At 37.6% G+C, this 23,592-nt stretch overlaps 1 protein-coding gene across 3 annotated transcripts in view; it reads right to left on the reverse strand.

Moving 5' to 3' along the window:
- Window positions 1–1,367: 1,367 nt before the first annotated feature.
- The window catches only part of LOC128745412 ((E3-independent) E2 ubiquitin-conjugating enzyme UBE2O), a 96,035-nt gene continuing 73,810 nt past the window's right edge, over window positions 1,368–23,592 (reverse strand). For 2 of the 3 annotated variants that reach the window (XM_053842500.1, XM_053842489.1), the window contains exon 8: window positions 8,236–8,862. In XM_053842500.1, coding sequence (XP_053698475.1) covers window positions 8,684–8,862 — 179 coding nt within the window. In that variant the 3' untranslated portion in view covers window positions 8,236–8,683. Of the gene's footprint in view, window positions 2,074–8,235; window positions 8,863–23,592 lie in introns of those variants that run through there. The other variant, XR_008412535.1, reaches the window with a different exon arrangement.

Here is a 23,592-nt window from a genome sequence, read left to right on the forward strand (position 1 = left end):
ACTATGATGCTGATTTTTTGGACCATCCCAAATCAAGCGGGGGCACCCTAAGCACCAAATTAAAAATACGTGTCTAAAATGTTCATGAAAAGAACAAATCTACAAAGTTTGAACAAAATCGGAGCACTTTTTATCATGGAATTACTAAGTGCGTACACCTGTATCAACCGGGTACAACTAAAACCTAGACTCAAATCAAATAGACTTCTTTCAATTTTTTCCCGATGGATTTTTTTAAAATTAGCATATTCTGAATCGTGAAGACGTGTACTAACACGTTGTGAAAGAAAATTTTATGTACATCAAAGTTGCATAATCGCACCCTTCAGACATAGCGTGCTACGTCCATAAGAATATTACCTTCCAACACATTCTACATCTACAATTTTTTCATGCACTTACTGATGCCATCATTTTGGGTCATTTTGAACATGTATGCGGAAATTGATTGATGTTTAAGCATATCTTTGGAAACGAAATACGTCGTGTTGCCAAAATCGGTCCGTGCCAAAATCGAAATCCCAGTGTATTTTATATGCGCGCGAGAAAAGTTATAAAACTTTAAACTTACAAAAATCAGCAAAACGTCATGCTTCTTTCGGCGAACCCTGAATTAGAAAAAAAAAAAATCTAGCAAAATGTTAACGGGTTGCAAGTTGTTTATCGTCCTTAATTAATTGTTTATAAAGAAATCGTTATCGCGGTCGTGGCACCTGGGTACAAAAAATACGCAAACAGTCTATTAAATTACCTGTCTAAGTTTTGACTGAGATATGGCAATTTGAATTTTGCGGTCAAATTGACTGCACACCATACAGACACCCTGAGTTTTTTCTGCATAGACAGAATGTGAACGCTGTGCTGCATCGAAAACGAAATGCCAGTGAAATCTCTGCAGAGAAGTCACGCCAGTGCGATTTGTGGTGAGAGAACTTACGGGCTCTTGAGTGGCGTATTTGTTGGGTGTGTGATTCTTAATTTCACCGTTGTTTCACGCATACCCAGCTATACACTATGCTTGCTAATCCCTTTTAGCAAGTGTTTTTTTTTTGCGCGCCGGTGCGACTGGATCGATCTCCGCAGTGCAAGTAATACACTTACATATTGATGTTGCGCCTCAGTGATATGCCAAGACTGCATGCAACAATTTGACCATTATATGAAATACGGTCCCCGTAACATAAAAATTCCGAAGTTTTAGCTTAATCAAATCTGTTTACACGTAAATTCATTTAAAAGTGTAGTATAGATATCACGAATAACCTGGAGTAGAGAAGGTAATGTAATTGTTTAGGAAACATACTTGCAATAAAACACTTTCTATATTTATCATACAGTGAATTTGTTTATTCACAGTCCGGGTTGGAACTGGAAGAATTTTATCTATCAGTTACGAGCAAATGAACACAAAAAATTCATTTAGTTTCAACCCGGATTGAATAAACAAGCTATTATTTGTTAATCGCTACTAAAAATAATTAAATGTCTGTGCCGAAATAGTTCTCAGTTGCATCGTTGTTAGAACACAGACTTTGTCATTGTGCATTTTATTAGTTTTTATTGTTACTAAGTCATTGTTTAATTTAAGCAGTAGATAACAGAGAACTTTAGCATTTAAGGTAACCTTTCTCACTAACATTCCTTCTCCCATGCTATGACAACTTACAATCTTATACCATTAACCCTTCTGCAGTCAATTTCGTTTAGCAAAATATAAAAAATTTTAAACGGTTAGAGATAGACTTATACGCTTATAACTATTATTCATAATCTCAAGAAATTGTAAACTTTAATGCTTCTCTAGGGCTACGTACGGTTTATTTACGATTGTAGGCAGCTCAGGACATAAATTATTATAACAATAATTGGGCTGCTATAGGACCTTCTGTTAACATTGAAAACGTATCTAATTTTGCACAATTGAGCAAACGTTATTTTGTAATTTTTCTTTGGTATTTTGCTATTGATTGAAACAAAAATGCAACCTTTTTCACGTGTGATTTTACATTAAATCACCATGTAACTCGTAGATAGGCCTTTTGGTATTAAATACATCAGATTGTACTGCCGATCCTGCAAATCCGATAAAGATTATAATGAATTCATGAATTGACCAGTTTTGCATAAAGCCCTATAATATAAAGTATGGCATTTAAAAATTTTACAATTTCAGCAATATTGCCACTCAATAATTGAACCAGCAGCCCGAAAATTTAAACATAAATACGTTGACTACAAGCTTTATTTTCATCTTGAGAGCTAAAGTTGAGTTTTGAAAATTTATGTTCCAGCACTAACGTTGCAAAAATCTATGCAGAATCTATAAAATCTGGTAAGTTTTCAAGACAAAATATCGTATAAATCATCTTGTTCGATTAGTTTCAGGGTTGCTAGTGGTGGTTTGTGTGCATCGCGAAACGATTTTGCTATGTAAAAAAAATTTCGCGATGAATACAAATCGCGTATATGTAAGTATACGCGGCGAAGTGTCAACAATCTCTTTGCATTTTGACAGTTCTCTTGGTGCACCGTGTTACCTCATTGCCATATTATAGGGCTTTAGTTTTACACGATGAATAGAATTCCTAAAACCAACGAATTCGGCATAAATGTGTAGCCAACGTGATGTTGTGTTTAAAATGACATCCTTGATCGAAAGTTTGATTCGACGTATATAATACTGCGAGTGGTAGCCATATAATAGTGTTTAAGCGCAGTTAGAGGGAGGAGCTTGAGGGTTGAACCATAAAGACAACCAACTTTTTACTTTTGACGTTTCTAAACTAATATTACCAACCCGTTACTTTAGATCAGTGATGCCCAGGCATATGCATGGTGCGGGCCAAATCAGATCGCCCATGAATGCCGCGGGCCGCAGTAATCTCTAGCCATTCCTGTGCATAACAAAATGCAAAATAGGTGACAACAAAAACCATTTTCTAGGAATCACCATGATATTTAAACTCCAAAGCATTCAGATTCATAACATGCGCGAGGCATTACGATTAAACTGAGGGACTCCTATATGTCATCAAAAAATTTCTCCTAAGTCCACCATCTTTCAAATCAGTCCGCGGGCCGCACGAATCGTCTGAAAGGATCACATGCGGCCCGCGGGCCGCAGTTTGGCCATCACTACTTTAGATACTAATTTAGCTCATTTTATAAAACTTTGTTATATCAATCCCAATTATCCGACTGAGTTATTCTTTGCGCACTTCCTAGAATAAGTTCAACGCATTAAAAGGTTAGTTTTTTATTGCATCGCGAGTAAATTTGCCATTATTTAACTAATATTATGTTTATTCACCAAAAAAATTCGAACATGTGACGACTGGCTTGTTAGGTAAGAAGCTTGTCGTCGTATGTTCGCATCTCGGCTGGGCGGTGCTTCCAACGGGTGACAACTAAAATTTTGGAATTTTTCGAGGCCCCTATGCACAAGAACAAACAAGCTCAGAGAGAAATGAGGGCGTGTATATGTTAGCTCTCTGTCTCCTCTTTTTGACAGTATTTTTTGTTTTCTTTAAACTTGTCAAGTTTTGCTCGAAATGGCGTCAAAACAAGAAGCATTTCGCGAGCGCATTGTACACTTCTACAAATTGCACAAAGATCTCGGGAAACCGTATACGGTACCACATTTTAAACGTGAAAATGTTGCGGTTTCGACTATTTACCATATCCTAACATACCCAATAATTACTCGCAAGCAAGGTAGTGGAAGACGAGCCAAAATTATGGACACAGAAGGACTTCGTTCTCTTTCACGTGCCTTCAACAGCTAGGATTCCTTGAGCCAACGGGATGCCGCAAAAAAGTTCTATTGTTCCCACCAGTACATCTGCGAAACATTGAAAAGTGCCGAAAGAAGACAAGAGCCCCGGAATACATTGAGAAACAGATTTCGACGCTGAAATCGCAATGCTGCTGGTTGATAAAAATATTCCGAAAAATGCTTTGTTTTGGATGACGAAAGCTAGTTCCCTTTTTCGGAGACGTACATTCCCGGAAATGATCGATACTATTCCATGAATAGATCTACTGCATCTCTGAACTCTCCGTGTTGCTGTACATTGCCATTTCCGAGAGAGGTGTTTCGAAGCCATGGTTCAAGCCCTCTGGTTTAGCAATCAATCAAGATGATTCCAGAACGAATGCGTGAAGAAAATTTTGAACCCGTTTCTACAAAAATATCGTGCAGATGGACAATACGTGTTTTGGCCGGATAAAGCATCATCGCATTACGCCAAAAAAACACAATCGTTCCTGAATACCCATTCGATCTCATTTATACCCAAAACCCACAACCTGATAAATCTGCCTCAGTGTCACCTAATCAAAGACTTCTTCGGGATTTTGAGCTCCTTGGTGTACGAAAGTAACTGGAGAGCCACGAATTGTAAATAGTTGATTTGTAGAATCAAGAGATGCATTTGCAAAGTTGACATGATGGCCGTACAACGTTTCTGTTCCGACATCAAACGGGAGCTTCGCCGAACAGCCGATTACGGACCGTTTTCAAATGTTCACTAATTTTTTTTCAGCACAATGGACAATGTATCTTTAATTACAGTAAGTCGGATCTTCTTCAAGTATCTTTGTCTTTTGAGAAATACACTCAAGTCTTTTTTTACACGGTTTGTTTTTTCGATTATTCGAAAACGGTGCAGCTAAGTAACTATTTACAATCTACGTGAGAAATGTCGAGCTACTCCCAAATGTATTGAGAAATAAATGAATGGTCTCTAAGTTACCCCGTTCTTAATACTCGAAAAACTAAACCGTGTAAAATAAGTACTTAAGTGTAAATTCCAAAATTCTTGTTGTCACCCGTTAGATAGCGTTAGTAGCATTATCCCCGTAATTGTCCAGTACTCTAACAGCCGACTGCGAAGTTTGTCGACAAAGAAGGGTGAATTTTTTGTAATTAGACCGTTGCAAATCATTTTTAAAGTTTTTGGTCCCCCCCCCCTCCTTGGAAATTGGCTTGAAAAATCGAGGGGCAAAAAATAATTTGTAGGATATGAGTTAAATTTTTTTTATAAAATCAATTGTCTGTGGGCTCTACAGCCTGAAAACCCCGAAAAATGAGTGTACGATTTATTGAAACTTAGCATAGCATTAGAGATGCTTATTGGTTACCTGGGTATAGCGCTAAGATTTCTGCTTCGACCACTCCCACAGTCCCACTTGTTTCACTGCTCATAAGCTTTTTTAACGTAGGACTATGTCTTAAATGTTTATATTAGGATGCAGAAGAACAGAAAAGGGAACATGTAACGAAAAATGGTTGCTTTACACGCTTATAATTGTTATTAATTGTTATTAATCGATTGGAATTTTTTTAACCATCTACTAGAATACAAGACGTTATATATTTCCCCAAAAACATTTTAACTACAAATCCACGCTCTGGGATTTGCCATAAGCTGGAATCACCAAGGGCATGGTGTGTTGCTATCTCTTTCTCATGTAGGAGTGAAGAGAGCAACTTTCAAATGGTCCTCGGTAAAGGGGAATTCCCAGCAAATATTTTGGTTCCTGTCAAAATTACCAGTTTGGTACCTATGCGTGGGACATCGAAAATGTATGAATTTGACAGCCACTTCACCCCGTAGGGCAACGCATCGTAACGGAACGTCAGTGATGATCGCATGCATTTTCAATGTGCGCATTCACACGCTTCTGGAACGGACACATCACGGAACATCAAGGCACTCGTGTGAATGCGCTTATTGAAAATACATGGGATCATCACTGACGTTCCGTTACGATGCGTTGCCGATGATGTTCGTTGACGGTCAGTGTGATTCCAGCTTAATGATGCTTCCATCAAGCAATGGAGTTTTACAACCGAAAGTGTAAATTTACACTCAGTCCAGTTTGGGCTATCGATGGACTAAGTAGTTTCTATACCAATACCATCGACATCTCTGCTTTCGCCATCGCTAAAGAAAATAGCAGCATGGTGCGACAAATTTTGGTGCTACTAAGGAAGTGAAGCCAAAATTGTGCTGGAAAGCAAGTTAATGGAAACTTCAATGCCAGTATCACCAATCAGGCCTTGCGACGGCTCACTTGCACCATAATGGTTATTGTTACATTTTGTTCACTATCGCCATCACAAACGTAAAAAGGATGGCTTGTTTGATCGCTGAAAGCCATTCTCGTGCGAACTTCGCTTGCTACCTTTGTCAAGTATTTTAAAGGCAAGAAATCAGCATACCGTAATTCGTTATTGAAGAACTAGGATGTATATTTCAAATGGATTGAGGAGCTCGTTGGCAGCTATCATGAAAAAACAAAATTTTAGGACAAAGAGTCTCACTGAGACGTCTCTCTTCTACTCGAGTTCTGAACCCGAGGTAAATTAAATATCGGTTATCATTAATATCTGAAACAAATGCTTTAGTTAAGGGAATCGTCATGAATAAATACTAACCATAATGTCATAAATAATCAGTACACAAAACCACAGTGCATGGGCGCAAAACAAGGGAGTAGTGGAAAATAGCCCTTTTTCATTTTAAGATTTTTGAAGTTTTTTTAGAGCTGAACAGCATAAACATCGATCCAAGTTAACCTTTTAGTTCTGTTTTGAAGTTTTGCATTCCCATCGAAGTTTAATCATCAAATGCAGATTTGAAACTACGGTTAATTGCTTAAAAATTAAGCCAAATAGAATTCTATTCGTAATCATTTGGTTGGATCATTAAACCAAAAAATCCACTTTTATCGCAACTTTTAGTAATTTGTGATACCACAGGACACAGACCTTTCTACTTTTTTCAAACTCACTTAAGGAAAGCTTTAATACTGATTCTGTTAGCATACTCAATTTGCAAAAAACTACAAGGTATACATCCCTAAGGGTTGTACGAAAGGGTGACGTAGGACTATATCAGATCATCAGATCAAAGACTAATGTAAACTGCATTTCTGGCATAAGTATGTTTATAAGAATCTGTGACTGCCATTGTTCAAGTGAATGTTTAAAAGAGAAGAGCGAAATATTCAGATTCAATTCTTCATTTAATGCAATGGTGGCTTTGAAAATACGTGGACGGGGGTTCATAAGTACAACGCCTGCAACCTTTGAGACATAGAAATTTCTTTTAAAAATCACTTGTGTGCATCATAACGGTTGAAATGGTAATTAATTATCCTCCTACCACAAGGGTGAAAGGTCTCAAAGCATCATAAAATAAATCAATTCAAAATAAATTCATGCCTCCAAAAAAACCCACACGCCAAATTTGATGCCATTTGCTTGATTAGTTCTAGAGTTATGAGGAAATTTGTATTTCATTTGTATGGGAGCCCCCCTTCTTAGAAGAAGAAGGGGTCTCAGTACACCATAGAAAAACATCTTACCTCCAAACACCCCCACAAGCCAATTTTGGTTTCTATTGCTCGAATTGTTCTCGAGTTATGAGCAAATTCCTCATAACTCGAGATTATAGAGTTTTGAGGAAATTTGTGTTTCATTTGTATAGGAGCCCCTAAAAAATTGCTGGTCATTTTATCTATCCAACGACATATAAATTGTTCAGTTTCGTTCAGTAGTTTAGTAGTTATTAGCATTTGAAATTTTTCATTCAAACGTTACACTTCTTTTTTCGTTTTCACAAAGTGCTACCCAGTCCCAGTATAGTAAACAAAGACGTAGTCCTACGTCAAAACATAAACAAAATTTAACCTTTTAGTCGATTTAAAAGTTCATTCGAATTATCTTTCTCTGAGTGAACTGCAATTTCCCAACTAGTGGAAAATGACATCTGTTTTTTTTTTAATTTTAGCCCGAATATTTTTGGCAATTTCGACTGAAAAAATCTCAGCTACATTGTTGATTTCTTTAAAAAAACTTATTAGGTTATGCTAAGCCAGGATTTTCCCTAGCAAGCCCATACAGAGAATATTTTCTGGCTACTAGTCTGCTATAATTTGAAACAATCTAATAAAACCATGTTGAAACCAATTTTCAACACTACTCGGATAAATTGAACGAATCATCGAATAAAACGTAACTCTTGTTTTCATACTATTAGTATCGAGAACGAGATATTTTATGAAGAGCTTTAAACATAATTTTGACGAGGAAAATTTATTTGTGTATTGTTGAGTTGATTTTTTAAATGGCGTCTTTGGCCTCTAGTTCTGAAAAAGTGCAAAATTGTTTATATTAAAAATAAATCTGTTTGAATATTTTAATATTTTTCTTTTACATGTCTAATCGTGTACGTTTAAATATATAATTGATTTCCATACAGGCACAGCATTTTACATTAATAGTATAAATTGCTCGATATAAACAAAAAGAAACTTAAATTGATTATACAATGGAATAAGTATAAGCCGAGCATTTAGAATACATGGAAATATATCTTTATTTGTAGTATGAAGCTTTTGGAAAGGAATTCCCGCATTATCTTATGTACGCACCAACTGCTGCGATTTTTCGCTTCTGAAATTAATTTGTATCTTAAACTTCTAGGAATGCCTTATTTAATGGTAACGAAACAAAAAAAAACAACTCGTCACCAAATAAATGTAATGAGATCATATAAAAATACATATTATTCTAGTAATATTCAACATAATACAAAACATACCGTGAATATTAAATAAAAGTGATTATTTATACTGCGTATAGGCGCGGTGGGATAATGGGCACAGCTCGAGATTATTCACTGCTGATTGAATTTAATATCTCCTGGAATTTTTTTAGTAAACCAATTAAGGTGAGACAAAATCCACGACTAGCTGGAATCAATGGGAAGTCCGGTAAGCTGGTTGCAAGGATAGATACATTGACACTATCCACAATACTAGCACTGTCAGGCAAAGTTGAAGCGGATGATTCTGAAACGTGAGGTAAAAAAATATGATTATTATGCATTATTCATCAATACAATACAATACAAATATACAATTCAACTAACAAAAGACACTTGTACTAGAAAAATTGCCTCCCAGTTGGTTTCGACGTATGACGCTGGCCTAATAAGCCAGTCGTCATATGTTGGAATCTCGACTTGGAGAGGCTGTTAGAGTCAATAGGATCGTAGCAACTGGCCCTGCAATTGTCCTGCACTCTAACAGCTGGCTGCGAAGTCTGTCGTATAAAAAACAGAAGGTCAAGTTCCGATAACGGAATGTAGCACCTAGGCTTTGCTTTGCTTTTACTAGAAGAATGCTTTGAGGGGGGCATAGTACCTTTTCAATTTAAAAAAAATCAAAATTTTTTTGATTATTTCTAAACGTTAACATTTTGAGCATATGTGTTTGACGCCGTTTGAATGAATTCCAAAAATTGACTAAGTTATAGCTATTTGTACTGCGCATGTCTTGAACGAGTACACAGGGAATAAAAACTTCAACGCCGTTTTTCTCGAAACTAGGTTACCATAAATGTCTCAAAAACGGCTCAAGCAATTGCCTCAAATTTTTTTTCTGAAAGCTTATAAAATCATCTGTGTTTGACCCCTCTTTTTTAGGATATTGCAATTTTTGTATTTTTTAGATTAGTTTAAAATCAATTTTTTCGAACTTCGAAAACAGACACTGATGAAGCCTGCAAGTCGTAGGCGAAATTAAATACGTATCTATCGTGAATAAATATACATACCTAGAAGAATTTAACTGGAAATTTTTCTTTTTACCTTTGTTATACTATAACAAAGGTTTAAAAATTGGTCGAAAAACACGAAATTGATCCGAGGCCCGGAGGGCCAAGTCACATATACCAATCGATAGGGTTCGACGATTTGAGCAATGTCTGTGTGTGTGTGTGTGTGTGTGTGTATGTATGTAATGATTTTTTCTATCGACTGTTTCTCAGAGATGGCTGAACCGAATGGTTCGCTATTACTTTTGTTTGAAAGGTGTTATTGTCTAGTAGATCACTATTGAGTTGCTTCGTGATACGACGTTTCGTTTAAAAGTTATAAGCAAAAATGTGAAAAATACGTGACACGGGTTTCTTCGAAACTACATGACCGATTTCATCGATCTTAGTATCAAATAAAAGCCCTTATTAAAGGTAAATTGTTCAGGAATTTTTAATTGAAAACAAACAAGTAGTTTAAAAGTTAGCCTTAAAAAACCTGTTTTGACAAGGTAATAATTATCGCCTGTTTCTTAGAGATGGCCAAACCGATTTATGCGCTATTAGTCTCATTCGAAAGATAATATATCCTAATAGATCACTATTGAATGGTTTTTTGAGTGGACGTTTAATTTGAAAGTTATGAGCAACCGTATACACCCCACCAAAATTAACAATAATTTATAATGATTTTAACCAAGATAATTTACCTAATTTCAATTATTTTAATATGAAACGAGAGGTTTTGACACTACGAATATATATGCAAAATTTCATAAGAATTGGTTTTACCGGTTAAAATATATTAACCGTCGAACACTCGCGCCAACTTTTGTAACACAGTTACTCGCGCGCACAATAGCCCCAAACCAAAGAAAACGTGTGCACTAGAGTTTTGACTGGGAAAACTTGGTTTTAGGTTTATCGAACCTTTGGAAGAGTTTCTTGAAATTGAAAGCTCTTTCGTCTGGTGGAATTTAAATTTTTATTAATCCCCCTAAAAGTAAAATAAAAAAAATATTTTTCTTCAGTGTCAATATAACACATTGATGTGTTCTGCAAAGTTATAGAGCATATTATTTCAAGAAATTTTGCTAAAGACAGTAACCTTCTATCTCTTTAGCGAAGATAGAAATATCTTATTTATTATTTATGAATTTGTAAAATCAGTTTTTCTATTTTTGCTCTTTTTGTAATTGTTGTATGACTTTTTCATGTACTACAAAATTATACAAATAGTAAAAATACACAACTTTGCTGAAAATAGTATACCTGTATGTTTGCTTGTTTAGGAACTGTAGAACTTTGATTATAAAGAATACCCTAATTTTGACTTCTAATTACTCGACTACCAGCAGACGGATACATTTTAAACATTTTACATTTGCTGATAGTTTTTCTGCATAAATTTTCCCAACAATTTAAATTATTAATGCATTGAATAATTATGATATTTTGCTCACAATAAGTTTGTTGAAGAATATACGTTAGTTAAACAACGATTTGTAACTTTATAACAATATGGCGTTAAAAAACCTACACGTGTTGTATAAAATACAACAGCGTGAGTTAATAAAAATTGATGAAGATTATTCAAGAAAACTCTATTGATGTGATTCAAATAGAATGGCATTACAGGAAACTATGCATAGTTCAAAAACCTATAAACTAGACCTTTACTAGACTATGTATATGCTAAAGGATAAGATTTCCTCTTACAACTTACTTTTATTTGCACTTACTCAGATTAATAACTTACTTATCCTTACTCAGCCATTTCATGAAAAAAGGATCTATCAAAATTTAAAAGTGTTCCTATTTTGTTCAAATTTTGTAAACTTTTTCAATTTTCAAAAATTTTATGTAAACCAACGCACTACGCAACGATAACCAATAGATGAATTATGTTCCGAAGACGTGTCGATTTCTATCTCAAATAGCAAGTAAGACCGTATAACAAAGGTTCCTTTCACCACTAGGTGGATTAAATCGGGTTTTATTTAATTTCAGGTTTCGTATTCTGCTAAGACGCTCCAAAAACTTCAGATAAAATCCTTTGTCATTTCATGGGAAAGGAAAACGAGAAAGCGTCCAACATATCTTTTGCCAACTCAAGTTCCTACCTAGCACCCCCACGCGGCCATACCCGGTAATACTCTATTGAGTAACTAAGCTACGATGCCGCGTGGGTCCCAGATGCCTGACCTCAAAACTGAGGTTTTGAGCAGACGGTTGAGCCACACGGCCTTGGTAGCAAAAGCAAAGCAAAGCCTAGGTGCTACATTCCGTTATCGAAACTTGACCTTCTGTTTTTATACGACAGACTTCGCAGCCAGTTGTTAGAGTGCAGGACAATTACAGGGCCAGTTGCTACGATCCTATTGACTCTAACAGCCTCTCCCAGTCGAGAATCGAACATACGACGACTGGCTTATTAGGCCAGCGTCATACCTCGGAGCCATCTGGGAGGCTGGGTAGCAGAAAAGCCTAATATGTTAAACTAATGATTTGTTTCGTTTTAGCTCATCAAACACATCCTACTGTACAATGAAAACTCTGGCCGTAACAAGTTTAAATAATGCACATGGATATCAGAAGGAAAAATTGAATGAGGGTAATGTTGTGACGGTCGGGCCACTGTTATGGCCAGGCCACCACGATTTTTTCAGTTTTAATAACTCGAGATATCTATGTTCGAGCATTGTGAAACTTCTTACTGTGACAGCTTACTTTTTACAATATTGTGAGTTTCAATCGTGTATTCAAAACACGCGTACTGAATTCAGTGATTGAATCTTACAAAAGAAGTTTTTCAGGCGCAGTGAACTTCAAGAAATGATTCATGAAATGCAATTATTGAAATAAATATTGAAAACGTATTATGTATGCTATGCTCCATACGAAGGCTATAGAAAAATCGCGTTTCAATAAAGTGTTTGGGTAGGGTAAGGCAAAATACGACAAAAGCGCTTATTGTAGAAGTCGGGCCACCATAATTTTTAGTGGAAAAGCACAGTATTCGCTAGAGAACGTCAGTAATGTAAAATATGATGAAATAAAACAAAATTAATATCTGAAAAATCTAGATTGTTGTTTTTTCATAGTAGTAGCACACTTCAGAAAAGTTCATTATAACAATATTGATTTTACAAGATCGCCAAAATTTCGCAAAAATGTAATTAAAAATAGAGTACTTGTACTTATATGGGCCGTTTTTCACGGAATTAATTTTTTTCATATCTCTATATAGAATTTCAGAACGTTTTCTTGGATTTGTAGCGATGGCCCAACCTGTACAACATGGCCCGACTATGACAACATTTTTTGTCTTCACGTAAATGCCTATAACTTTATTATTTTTCATGTAATCATTGGAGGCGGTGGATTATTTTTCATGTAATCCGTGGAGGCGCTAGATAGGAGCTTGGGCTGGCAAAAGCTATATTGGTCGCTTTCTTGTTTGCCTTCCCCATTTCATACCAGATTTTCCAGAAATGTACCTTATTTTTAGACCTTTGTAACGATGTGTTTAGATTTTCGAAATTCTGTTTCAAACGGAAGTTATGGGCGAATGCCAAAACGTGTCCCAACCACGACGACATTCCCCTAATTATTTTTTTATTAGATGTACTGATGGAAACACAAATGACACAATTATATTTTACTCGATGTGTGTGTGTGTGTGTGTGTGTGTGTGTGTGTGTGTGTGTGTGTGCGCGTGTGTGTGCGTGTGTGTGTGCGTGTGTGTGCGTGTGTGTGTGTGTGTGTGTGTGTGTGTGTGTGTGTGTGTGTGTGTGTGTGTGTGTGTGTGTGTGTGTGTGTCATGCTTTTCAATCTCACTCACTTTTCTCGGAGCTGGCTGAACCGATTTTGATGATTTTAGTATCAAATGAAAGGTCTAGTTACCTCATAGGATATTAAATTTCATATTGATCGGACTTTTAGTTCAAAAGTTATGTATCAAAATATGAAAAATAAGAGACTTCATTTTCTTAGCGGTCAACCGATTTGAACAAAATGGATTGTAAATGAAAGGAGACCTTCTAGAAGCTATAACCTCCAATTTTCATGATAATGGGCCTGGTGATTTGAAAGTTACATAAAGAAATGTGAAAAAAACCGAATTAATCCACCTAGTAGAGTGGCCACCAGGCCTTTCTACTGCGTTTAAAACATATTTTTATAACATACTAGCTGACCCGACAAACTTCGTATTGCCACAAATTAACCTGTGTTGTACATAAATCATGAATCTCGGATGATCTTTGTCACAATCTCGAGTTTTGCAAGCTCCCCAGTGGGCGGCGCTTCCGACGACGGGTCACCGGCAGCACCCGCGACCGTCTCGTCCTGAATGATCTAGTGTTACTATAGATAGTTTTTGTGATCTTGTATTGACTAATGTTTTATGGAAGAGTCTCGAATTTCTCGAGTTCGATTAGTTTTTGAGTTTCGCAAAAATTTCTGTTTTATTTTTATGAGAGTCCATATCCCCCTACCACAGGGGTGAGAGGTCGCTAACTATCGTAAAATAAATTCAAGACTCCAAAATCTCCCACATGCCAAATTTGGTTCCATTTGCTTGATTAGTTCTCAAGTTATAAGGAAATTTGAATTTCATTTGTATGGGAGCTCCCCTCTTAAAAGGGAAAGGGGTCGTAATTCACCATAGAAAAAAATTCTGCCATCTAAAACTCCCACATGCCAAATTTGGTTCCATTTGATTGATTAGTTCTCGAGATAAGAGGAAATTTGCATTTCATTTGTATGGAAGCCCACCCTCTTAAAGGGGAGATGGGCCATAACTCGCTTTCTAAAGAAGAGAGGGGTTCACCATAGAAAAAAATCTTGCGTCCAAAACCACTTACATGCCAAATATGGTTCCATTTGCTTGATTAGTTCTCGAATTATGAGGAAATTTGTATTTCATTTGTATAGAAGCACCCCCTCTTAAAGTTGGGAGGGGTCCTAATTCACCATAGAAAATATTTTTGCCTCCAGAAACCTCCACATGCCAAATTTGGTGCTATTTGCTTGATTAGTTCTCGAGTTATGAGGAAATTTGAATTTCATTTGTATAGGAGCCTCCCCTCCTAAAGTGGGTAGGGGTCCCAATTCATCATAGAAAAAATTTTTGTCTCCAAAAACACCCACGTGCCAAATTTGGTTCCATTTGCTTGATTAGTTCTCGAGTTATGAGGAAATTTGTATTTCGTTTGTATAGAGCCCCCCCCCCCCCTCTTAAAGTTGGGAGGGGTCCTAATTCACCATAGAAAATATTCTTGCCCTCGAAAACTTTCACACGCCAAATTTGGTTCCATTTGCTTGATTAGCTCTCGAGTTATGAGGAAATTTGTATTTCATTTGTATAGGAACCCCCCTCCTAAAGTGAGGAGGGGTCCCAGTTCATCATATAAAAAATTTTTGTCTCCAAAAACACCCACGTGTCAAATTTGGTTCCATTTGCTTGATTAGTTCTCGAGTTATGAGGAAATTTGAATTTCGTTTGTATAGGAGCCCCCCCTCTCAAAGTGGGGAGGGGTCCTTATTTACCATAGAAAATATTCTTGCCCTCGAAAACTTTCACATGCCAAATTTTGTTCCATTTGCTTGATTGGTTCTTCAGTTATGAGGAAATTTGTATTTCATGTGTATAGGATCCCCCCATCTTAAAACGGGGAGGGGTCCCAATTCATCATAGAAAAAAATTTTGTCTCCAAAAACACCCACATGCCAAATTTGGTTCCATTTGCTTAATTACTTCTCGAGTTATGAGGAAAATTGTGTTTCTTTGGTACAGGAGCCCCCCCTCTTAAAGTTGGGAGGGGTCCTAATTTACTATAGAAAATATTCTTGCCCACGAAAACCTTCACATGCCAAATTTGGTTCCATTTGCTTGATTAGTTCTCGAGTTATGAGGAAATTTGTATGGAAGCCCCCCCTTTTAAAGAGGAGAGGAGTTATAATTCCCCTTATAAAGAGGGGAGGGGTCTCAATTTACTATAGAATAAATTCTTGTCACCGAAAACACCCACATGCCAAATTTTGTTCTATTTGCTTGATTAGTTGTCGAGTTATGCAGAAATTTGTGTTTCATTTGTATGGGAGCCCCCCCTCTTAGTGGGGGGAGGGGTTTCTAACCATCACTAAAACCTTTCTTGGCCCCAAAAAACCTCTACATGCATATTTTCATGCAGATTGGTTCAGTACTTTTCGATTCTATAAGGAACATACGGACAGACAGACAGACAGACAGAAATCCTTCTTTATAGGTACAGATTTGCATTAATTAAATGACAACCATCCGAGTATTTATTATTATTTGAAAATTACCGTTCACATCTTTCAAACGAAACCAAGTTATACAGTGCGTATGCATGTATGGATACGTGTGTGTATGTATGTGTGTATGTGGCTATGTATGTGTGTACAATTTGCATGATTTTGCAATTTGCATTGAAATTCAAGATACGTAAGAAACATTTCATTTGTCATTTTCATCACTAGCTGTTATTCAGATCGGACACGAAAAGCAGAAAAGCGAAGAAAAGTGGTTGATTTAAGCATATATGTATACTGGTGTATAGAATTGAAAATGCTAATAAATGGATTTTCCCATATAAATTTATAAAAATTTCAAGCAAATTTTGCGCGTATCGGATCGCTCATCCAACAAAACAGACTAGCGCTGAAAAAATCATTATTTTTGCCATTCTCAGCAGGTTTATGGTGCTACTTTTGTACTGTCTCTTTGATCTCATCTCGCTTTCTTAACTCTCTAACAGACAACATCGTAAAAACGATGCGATCAAGCCACTATTTTTTCATAGTATTCAAAAGAAGCTCCTTATGGGGCGAGGTCCTATAGCGATGGTGAACAAGCGAAATGCGCGCAGTTCGGATCTTACTTACTTATGTGTCCATGTGCGCCGGTCCGGCAGAACAAAGGGATGAAATCAGAGATCTCCACTGCTGACGGTTGCCCGCCATGGGTTTCACCTGTCGCCAGGACAGGTTCTCGTCTACAGCCCGGATGTCGTTGGCTAAGCTCCTTCGCCATGAGCCTCTGAGTCTGCCTCTTCTACGCTGTCCTTGTGGATTCCGTCGAGTGCTTCTCTGCAAACCTCGTTCGCTCTTTTCCTCTAGGTGTGTCCGATCCACTTCCACCTACGTTCACGAATTTCTGTGGCTGTGGCTGTCGCACCACGTTTCGCAGGCATACATCAGTACGGATTTAACGTTTGAATTAAAGATTCGGGTTTTCGTACGTAGAGTGATCTGGTTTGAGCGCCAAATGTTTCGCAGACCTGCAAAGACACCCCTGGCCTTCCTAATCCATGTGGCTATATCAGTCTTGGTACCACCATCGGGCGTTGCCTGGGTACCAAGATATTGAAAGGCGACTACCTGCTCAACTTGTTGTCCCGCTACTGAGAAGTTGGTGGAATTGTCAGTTTTCAGTACCATAGACTTAGTTTTCGCTACATTGACTGTGAGACCTGTTGCCTGGAAGCTCTCGGAGAGGTCATCTAACTTACTCTGCATATCGTTTCGGCGTTGTGCGAGCAAGACAATGTCGTCGGCTAGGTCGAGGTCATTTAGCAGCCCCATCGTTAGAGGATTCCAAGGCAATCCTCGATTTGGTCTACTGTCAATTGCTCCAACTAATATCTCATCCCTAATGATGAGAAACAGAAACGGTGATAAAATGCAGCCGTGTCTCACGCCAGCAGTAACCCTTATGGGGTCGGACAAGACGCCGTCGTGCAAAACCTTGCACGAGAACGCTTCGTACTGAGCCTCGATGAGACGGATTAGCTTATCTGGAACTCCTCTACGCCTAAGCACGCCCCAGATGTTTTCATGGTTGAGTCGGTCGAACGCCTTTTCGAAGTCAACGAACACCAGCAGAAGAAAGTCCTGGAATTCGTTGATCTGCTCCAATATAATGCGGAGCGTTGTGATATGGTCTACACATGATCGGCCAGCACGGAATCCAGCTTGCTGCCACCGGAGAGTAGTATCGATCTTCTCCTGGATCCGGTTGAGGATTACCTTACAGAGTACTTTGAGAGTAATACAGAGCAACGTGATGCCACGCCAGTTACCGCATTCAGTTAGGTCTCCTTTCTTAGGGACTTTGACCAATATGCCCTGCATCCAGTCCACCGGAAAACTTGCGGTTTACCATATATTGCTGAAAAGCTGATGCATCGTCTGGGCTGACAAAGATGGGTCAACTTTGAGCATTTCGACTGAAATACAGTCTATCTCTGGCGCTCTATTGGATTTCATACTCTTGATGGCTGCTACAATTTCATCCAGCGATGGCGCCTCCGAGTTGACGCGATTAATTAGACAAACTGTAGGCGTCGTACGCTGCTGGTTTTGTTGGTCTCTGACATTTGAAACTCGGAAGAGTTGTTCAAAATGTTCAGTCCATCGCTTAAGCTGTTCTGTACGGTCAGTCAATAGCTGACCAGCTCTGTCCTTTAGCGGCATCTTTGTATTCATCCTGGCACCACTAAGGCGGCGAGAAATTTCGTACAACAAATGGATATCACCATTGGCGACGGCGGTTTCTCCTTGATTGGCTAGGGAGTTAGTCCAGGCTCTCTTGTCCCGCCTACAAGCACATTTAACAGCCCTCTCCAGTTCGGTGTATCGTTGACGGGCATCTGTCTTAGCCGATCTGGTTCGCGCTCGCTCAATGCCGGCTTTCGTCTCTCTCCGCTCGTCGATCTTCCTCCAAGTTTCATCCGAAATCCACTCACTCCGCCCGCTGCGCGCTTTGCCGAGGGTTTCATTACTAGTCGTGATGAAGGCGTTCTTGATGCCGGTCCATTGCTCTTCGACGGTTCCACCAGGTGGCAGCTCTTAGGCTCGAGATTCCAGTTGTTCGACAAAGGCGACGCGCAGACGTATCTCAGCAATAACAATATGATGGTCGGATGCAATATCAGCGCTGCGTTTGATGCGTACATCAAGAAGGCTCTTTCGCCATTTCCGGCTGATGCACATGTGGTCGATTTGGTTTTCTGTTCGGCCGTCGCGGGAAACCCACGTGACTTTTTGTACTGGTCTATGGGGGAAGAGCGATCCACCAATGACCATGTTGTTATTACCACAGAATTCTGTTAACAGCTCTCCGTTTTCGCTCATCTCTCGTAGGCCATGGCGTCCCATGACGCGTTTAAGATCCGCGTTGTTTGAGCCAATCTTCGCGTTGAAGTCGCCGATGTGGATTTGGATATCCCCCTTCAGAATTTTCTCAACCACGCTGTTCAGCTGGCTGTAAAAACTCGCTTTCTCCTGCAGGTCGGCAGCATCTGGTGGCGCATAGCACTGGATTGCAGTAAGGTTCCTAATCCGTGTTCTGAATCTGGCAACGATTATTCGCTCATTTATCGGTTTCCACTTCATCAGGGCCGCATGTGCTCCTGGGCTCAGTAGGAATCCAACTCCTCTTTCTCGAGTAGCATTTTCACGTCGTATACCAGAGTAGAGCAAGACTTACCAGGATGATGTCCTGTGTTCGCCAGCACCCGGCCAGCGAACCTCGCTCAGCCCCAGGATTTCAAGCTTCAGGCGACTAGCTTCCCTGCAAGTTGATCGATTTATTATAACTAACTGATGACAAATTTCTGCTCTGTTTATACTATATGCGAATTTGATTACAATAATAAGAGCTGATAATAAAGGATAGTGATAACAATTGAAGTGAACCTGTATTGAAGATAATGAGATTGGTATCGAATTGAAGACAAATGAATTCTATAACAGTTTAACTTCTATATATCGCTGTGCGGGAGATGTTCGTTAGATTCCGTCACAACAGCTCCAGTTTTGATTTTACGTGAAGTTTACGAGTTTACGTGAAAACATAGGTAATTCTCATCCACCGCACTTTGCATGTAACATTCACGTGAATTCAACCACTTAGTTGGTTTCGAGGTACAATGATGTCCTAACAAGCAAGTCGTCGTATTTTCGAATCTCAGCTAGGCGAAAAGCCTTGGGCTTAAACGTCTTTTCTAAGACTTGACCCTTATTTATCGACGGACTTCACAGCCAGCTATTAGAGTACAAGACTGACTCTATCTAGCAGCACCGCCTAGACGAGATTCGAAATTACGACGACTGGCTTGTTAAGCCAGCATTATAGCTCGAAACCAACTAAGCAGTTGGATTTACGTGGATATTACCTGCAAAGCTAGGTGGTGCTGATAGATAGAGTCAGTAAGATTCTTGTGTGAAGCCTGTCGATGAAAAAGGGTCAAGTCTTAGAAGGACGGTTAAGCCCAAGGCTTCGCTTTTTTCACTTGAATTATTGGTAGATTGCACTCATACTAACCGGTGTACGTGCGATCCCGGTAAATTTTATCAACTTTTCTCACATCGCTTTCGTAAAGCTTATTTCATAATTTCTTTACAATCATCATCTCTGCTTGCTTAAGGCGTTTATTTACCTCTCGTAGTAAAGCCTTATCCTTAGCTTTCCGCCTACGCTATACCGCGTCGTCAAAATTTCAAAAACGTCAGTTGAAAATGCTTCAACATACTCATACAAAAGCATCGTTGCATTGAAACGAGAACGATGGTAACTCGCACCATTTTTCTGAAGACGTTTGCTATTGAAAGTACCATGAAAAAGCTAATTAAATTTACTATGATTCTTGAATTAGCAACATGTTCTCAGACAATTTTACAACCTCTCATGGTAATGTCTAGAAATTTTTACTACGAATCTGTTATTTTTCTTTAACGCCGAAAGTAACGTATAGTAATTTTGACTATAACAACGCTAGGGCTAAACAGAAATCGTTTTAGCCAATATTTATTGGTGCGTCCTTTCATTTTTACGTTCTAATATAGTATACCCTACTACCCTACCCTACCCCTAATTTCTTTCTGTGTAGCTTACTCTTGCGAGAAAACCCTGAGAGAGAGAGAGTTGCGGAGACGGTCCTCTTTTTCTCATGCTTTGGCTGTTCTTCTTCTCCCTTTTGCGTTTGGTTTCATTTTCGGGTTGACAAGTCAAACTTGTGCGTGAAATCCTCATTTTAGAATGATATATTTTGAAGGATATATTTTACAAAAAAGTCAATTTCCAGTGGAAAAAACAAGACTAAATCAATTTTAAATGTGTGTTTTTCAAAAACCACCAACAGAAAACTTCTGTGAGTTATCAATACTTTTCCATTTTTGAACAACGATAACGGCTGGCTGCATTTGAAAGACCGCACGAAGTACAGGCCCGACTCGATTATCCGGGGATTCGATTAACCGGGGATTCGATTATCCGGGTTTTAGACTCGATTATCCGGGTAAAAAAATTTTTTTTTTTCAATGATTTATTTTTAACCTTAATGTTACAGTTTTTTTTTTTATTTACTAGTCTTCGATGGTATCGCACAGACAGTTCCTAATTCTAATACATACTTATTCTAAATTTAAAAGTCATTCTACTAATATTAAAATCATAAGAGTCAGACACTACATTGAATTCACGACAACATACGTCAATAGGATTGTTCTGGCCAAATAGAGTGCGATGCATTGGAAGCCGAAAAAAGTCCGATCGACGGGTAAGCCTGGGTGGTACGTTGATTTGAAGCCGCTCCAGCAGCTCCGGGCAGTCAATATTGTTTCCAAGAAGATCAAAGACAAATAAACGTTGCAGCAAGCTTCTCCTATTCGCCAGCGTGGGTAGCCGTATAAGAGCGCATCGATGTTCATACGGAGGCAATCGAATTGAATCATCCCAGGGTAGCGTTCGGAAGGCGTACCGAATGAAGAGTCGCTGGATTCGTTCAATCCGGTTGATCTGGACAGCATGGTAAGGTGCACATACTATTGCTCCGTACTCCAAAATACTACGTACTATCGCGTAGTAGAGTGACTTCAGACAGTAGACATCATCGAACTGCTGCGTATTTCTTTTGATGAAGCCTAGTAACGCATATGCTTTGGCAGTTGTAATTGCAACGTGCTGAGCGAAACATAGTTTGCTGTCAAGGAGAATTCCTAAATCTTTTACATACTACATGATGATTCCAACTAGACAAGTATTGATTCACCTCCCTAAAGCAACAAAATTCCTTTCTTATATCCCTTTTATCAGCGAACAAAATAAAAATAAATCCTGCGATGACGGAAACAGTTTTTTTACTTAAAAATCATCATCATCATCATCATCATCATCATCATCATCATCATCATCGTAATCATCAGTAAAACAATTGCAAAAAAGGAATTTTAGGGACTTTAGGACTTTGGGGAGATTGACCAGTAATAAAAAAACATTTTTAATACCTAAATATTGAAAAACATAACATAAAATTTTATATTGGAAAATGGTTTATTTGATCGAAATAGTGTCTTCAGCAAAGTTGTACATAATAAAATTGCCTTTCTAAAAAAAATATGTGCACCGCAAAAAAATTTTTTTTGTTGAAAAAAAAATGAAAATAAATCTAAAAAGTTAAATATCTAAAAAGCGCATTTTAAAAAAAAAATATTTTTCGACATGTTAAAGGTAACAATATACACTACTTTTTCTAAAAATGTCATTGCTAGCGAATGAAGGGCAAATAAGTAATAATATTTTGAAAATTTGATGTTTTTTTATTTTCACCAAAAATAATTTTTTACAGTGTATAACTTTTTCTAAAGATGAGAATTATAATAAGTATCATCTTTAGAAAAAGTTATACACTGTAAAAAATATTTTTGGTGAAAATTAAAAATGCATGAAATTTTCAAAATATTATAAATTATTTGCCCTTTATTCGCCAGCAATGAAACTTTCAGAAAAAGTAGTGTATATTGTTACCTTTAACATGTCAAAAAATAAAATTTTTGAAAAATACGCTTTTTTAGATATTTAACTTTTTAATTTTATTTTCATTTTTTTCAATCACGTGTGGCTCTGCAGAAATATCGTGTGAATCGTTCTTTTACACGCACACTAGTGATCCGATACGTATAAAAGTGATCAAGTGATCCAGCTATGTTGGCTTCACCTATTTTGTTCGCAAACGTCAAAGTTGCCACCGGGGTGGGAGAAACCAATCCAACATTGGAGTCAAGTTTATGGCTTTTATACATCCACATTTATTTTGGATCAAAAAATAACGGTTTAATGATTGTTGTTTGGATGGGTTTTTAAATCAATTTTGATTTTGCAGTAGTAAAATATTAGATTGTAATTACTCAAATGGAGAGTAATTCGAAAAAACAGCGATTTGATAAAAACTGTCACAAAAGTATTGGCTCTAAAGTTAGCATCGCTGGTTTAATGATAATTCCGCTCAAGTAGTAGTAGAAAGTGTATATGTAAACAACACAATCGCGGTGTACAGCAAGCTTTTTAATTTTCACTACTGTTTTTCTTTGAGAGGTTTATTGGAAGATACAAGATATTTTTCAACAAAAGCGGAGTATATTTTCTGTATAGACTGTTTCTTTTTTCAGAAACAAGTTGTAGAAATTACGGTAGGGCTTTTCAAAATCGGGAAGAAAAAGTGCTTTAGTGGTGTATGCATTGTATGCGTATGTACACACTCAGCGATAATCATGATCATCATGAAAATTAATTACCTGTGTTTGTACCTTAATATCAAAATAAATATAATAAGAAATCGGTTCTGAACACATTTTTCATATTGTCAATTCAAAACGAAATTCGTATGCGGCTTTGAAGCCTTACCCGTTCAACAGTTAATTTATAATTATCCTTTGTCTTTACATATATTTCTAGAAATCTCTCAACTAAAATAGAACTAAATAAGGTGTTGATTAAGTAAATTAAATGACACAACTATTTACGCACGCTAGAAAAGAAAATATTGCACGCAGTAGGTTTTTATGAATTTTACTGTTAAATAAGGATTTTGAGGAATAAGTAACTGATATTTAAAAATATAGTCAACTTAATTATAGATGTTCCTGAGAAATAAAAAAAAACATTGATGGATTAATGG

The sequence above is a fragment of the Sabethes cyaneus genome, chromosome 1 (assembly GCF_943734655.1).
Source record: "Sabethes cyaneus chromosome 1, idSabCyanKW18_F2, whole genome shotgun sequence".
NCBI lineage: Eukaryota > Metazoa > Arthropoda > Insecta > Diptera > Culicidae > Sabethes > Sabethes cyaneus.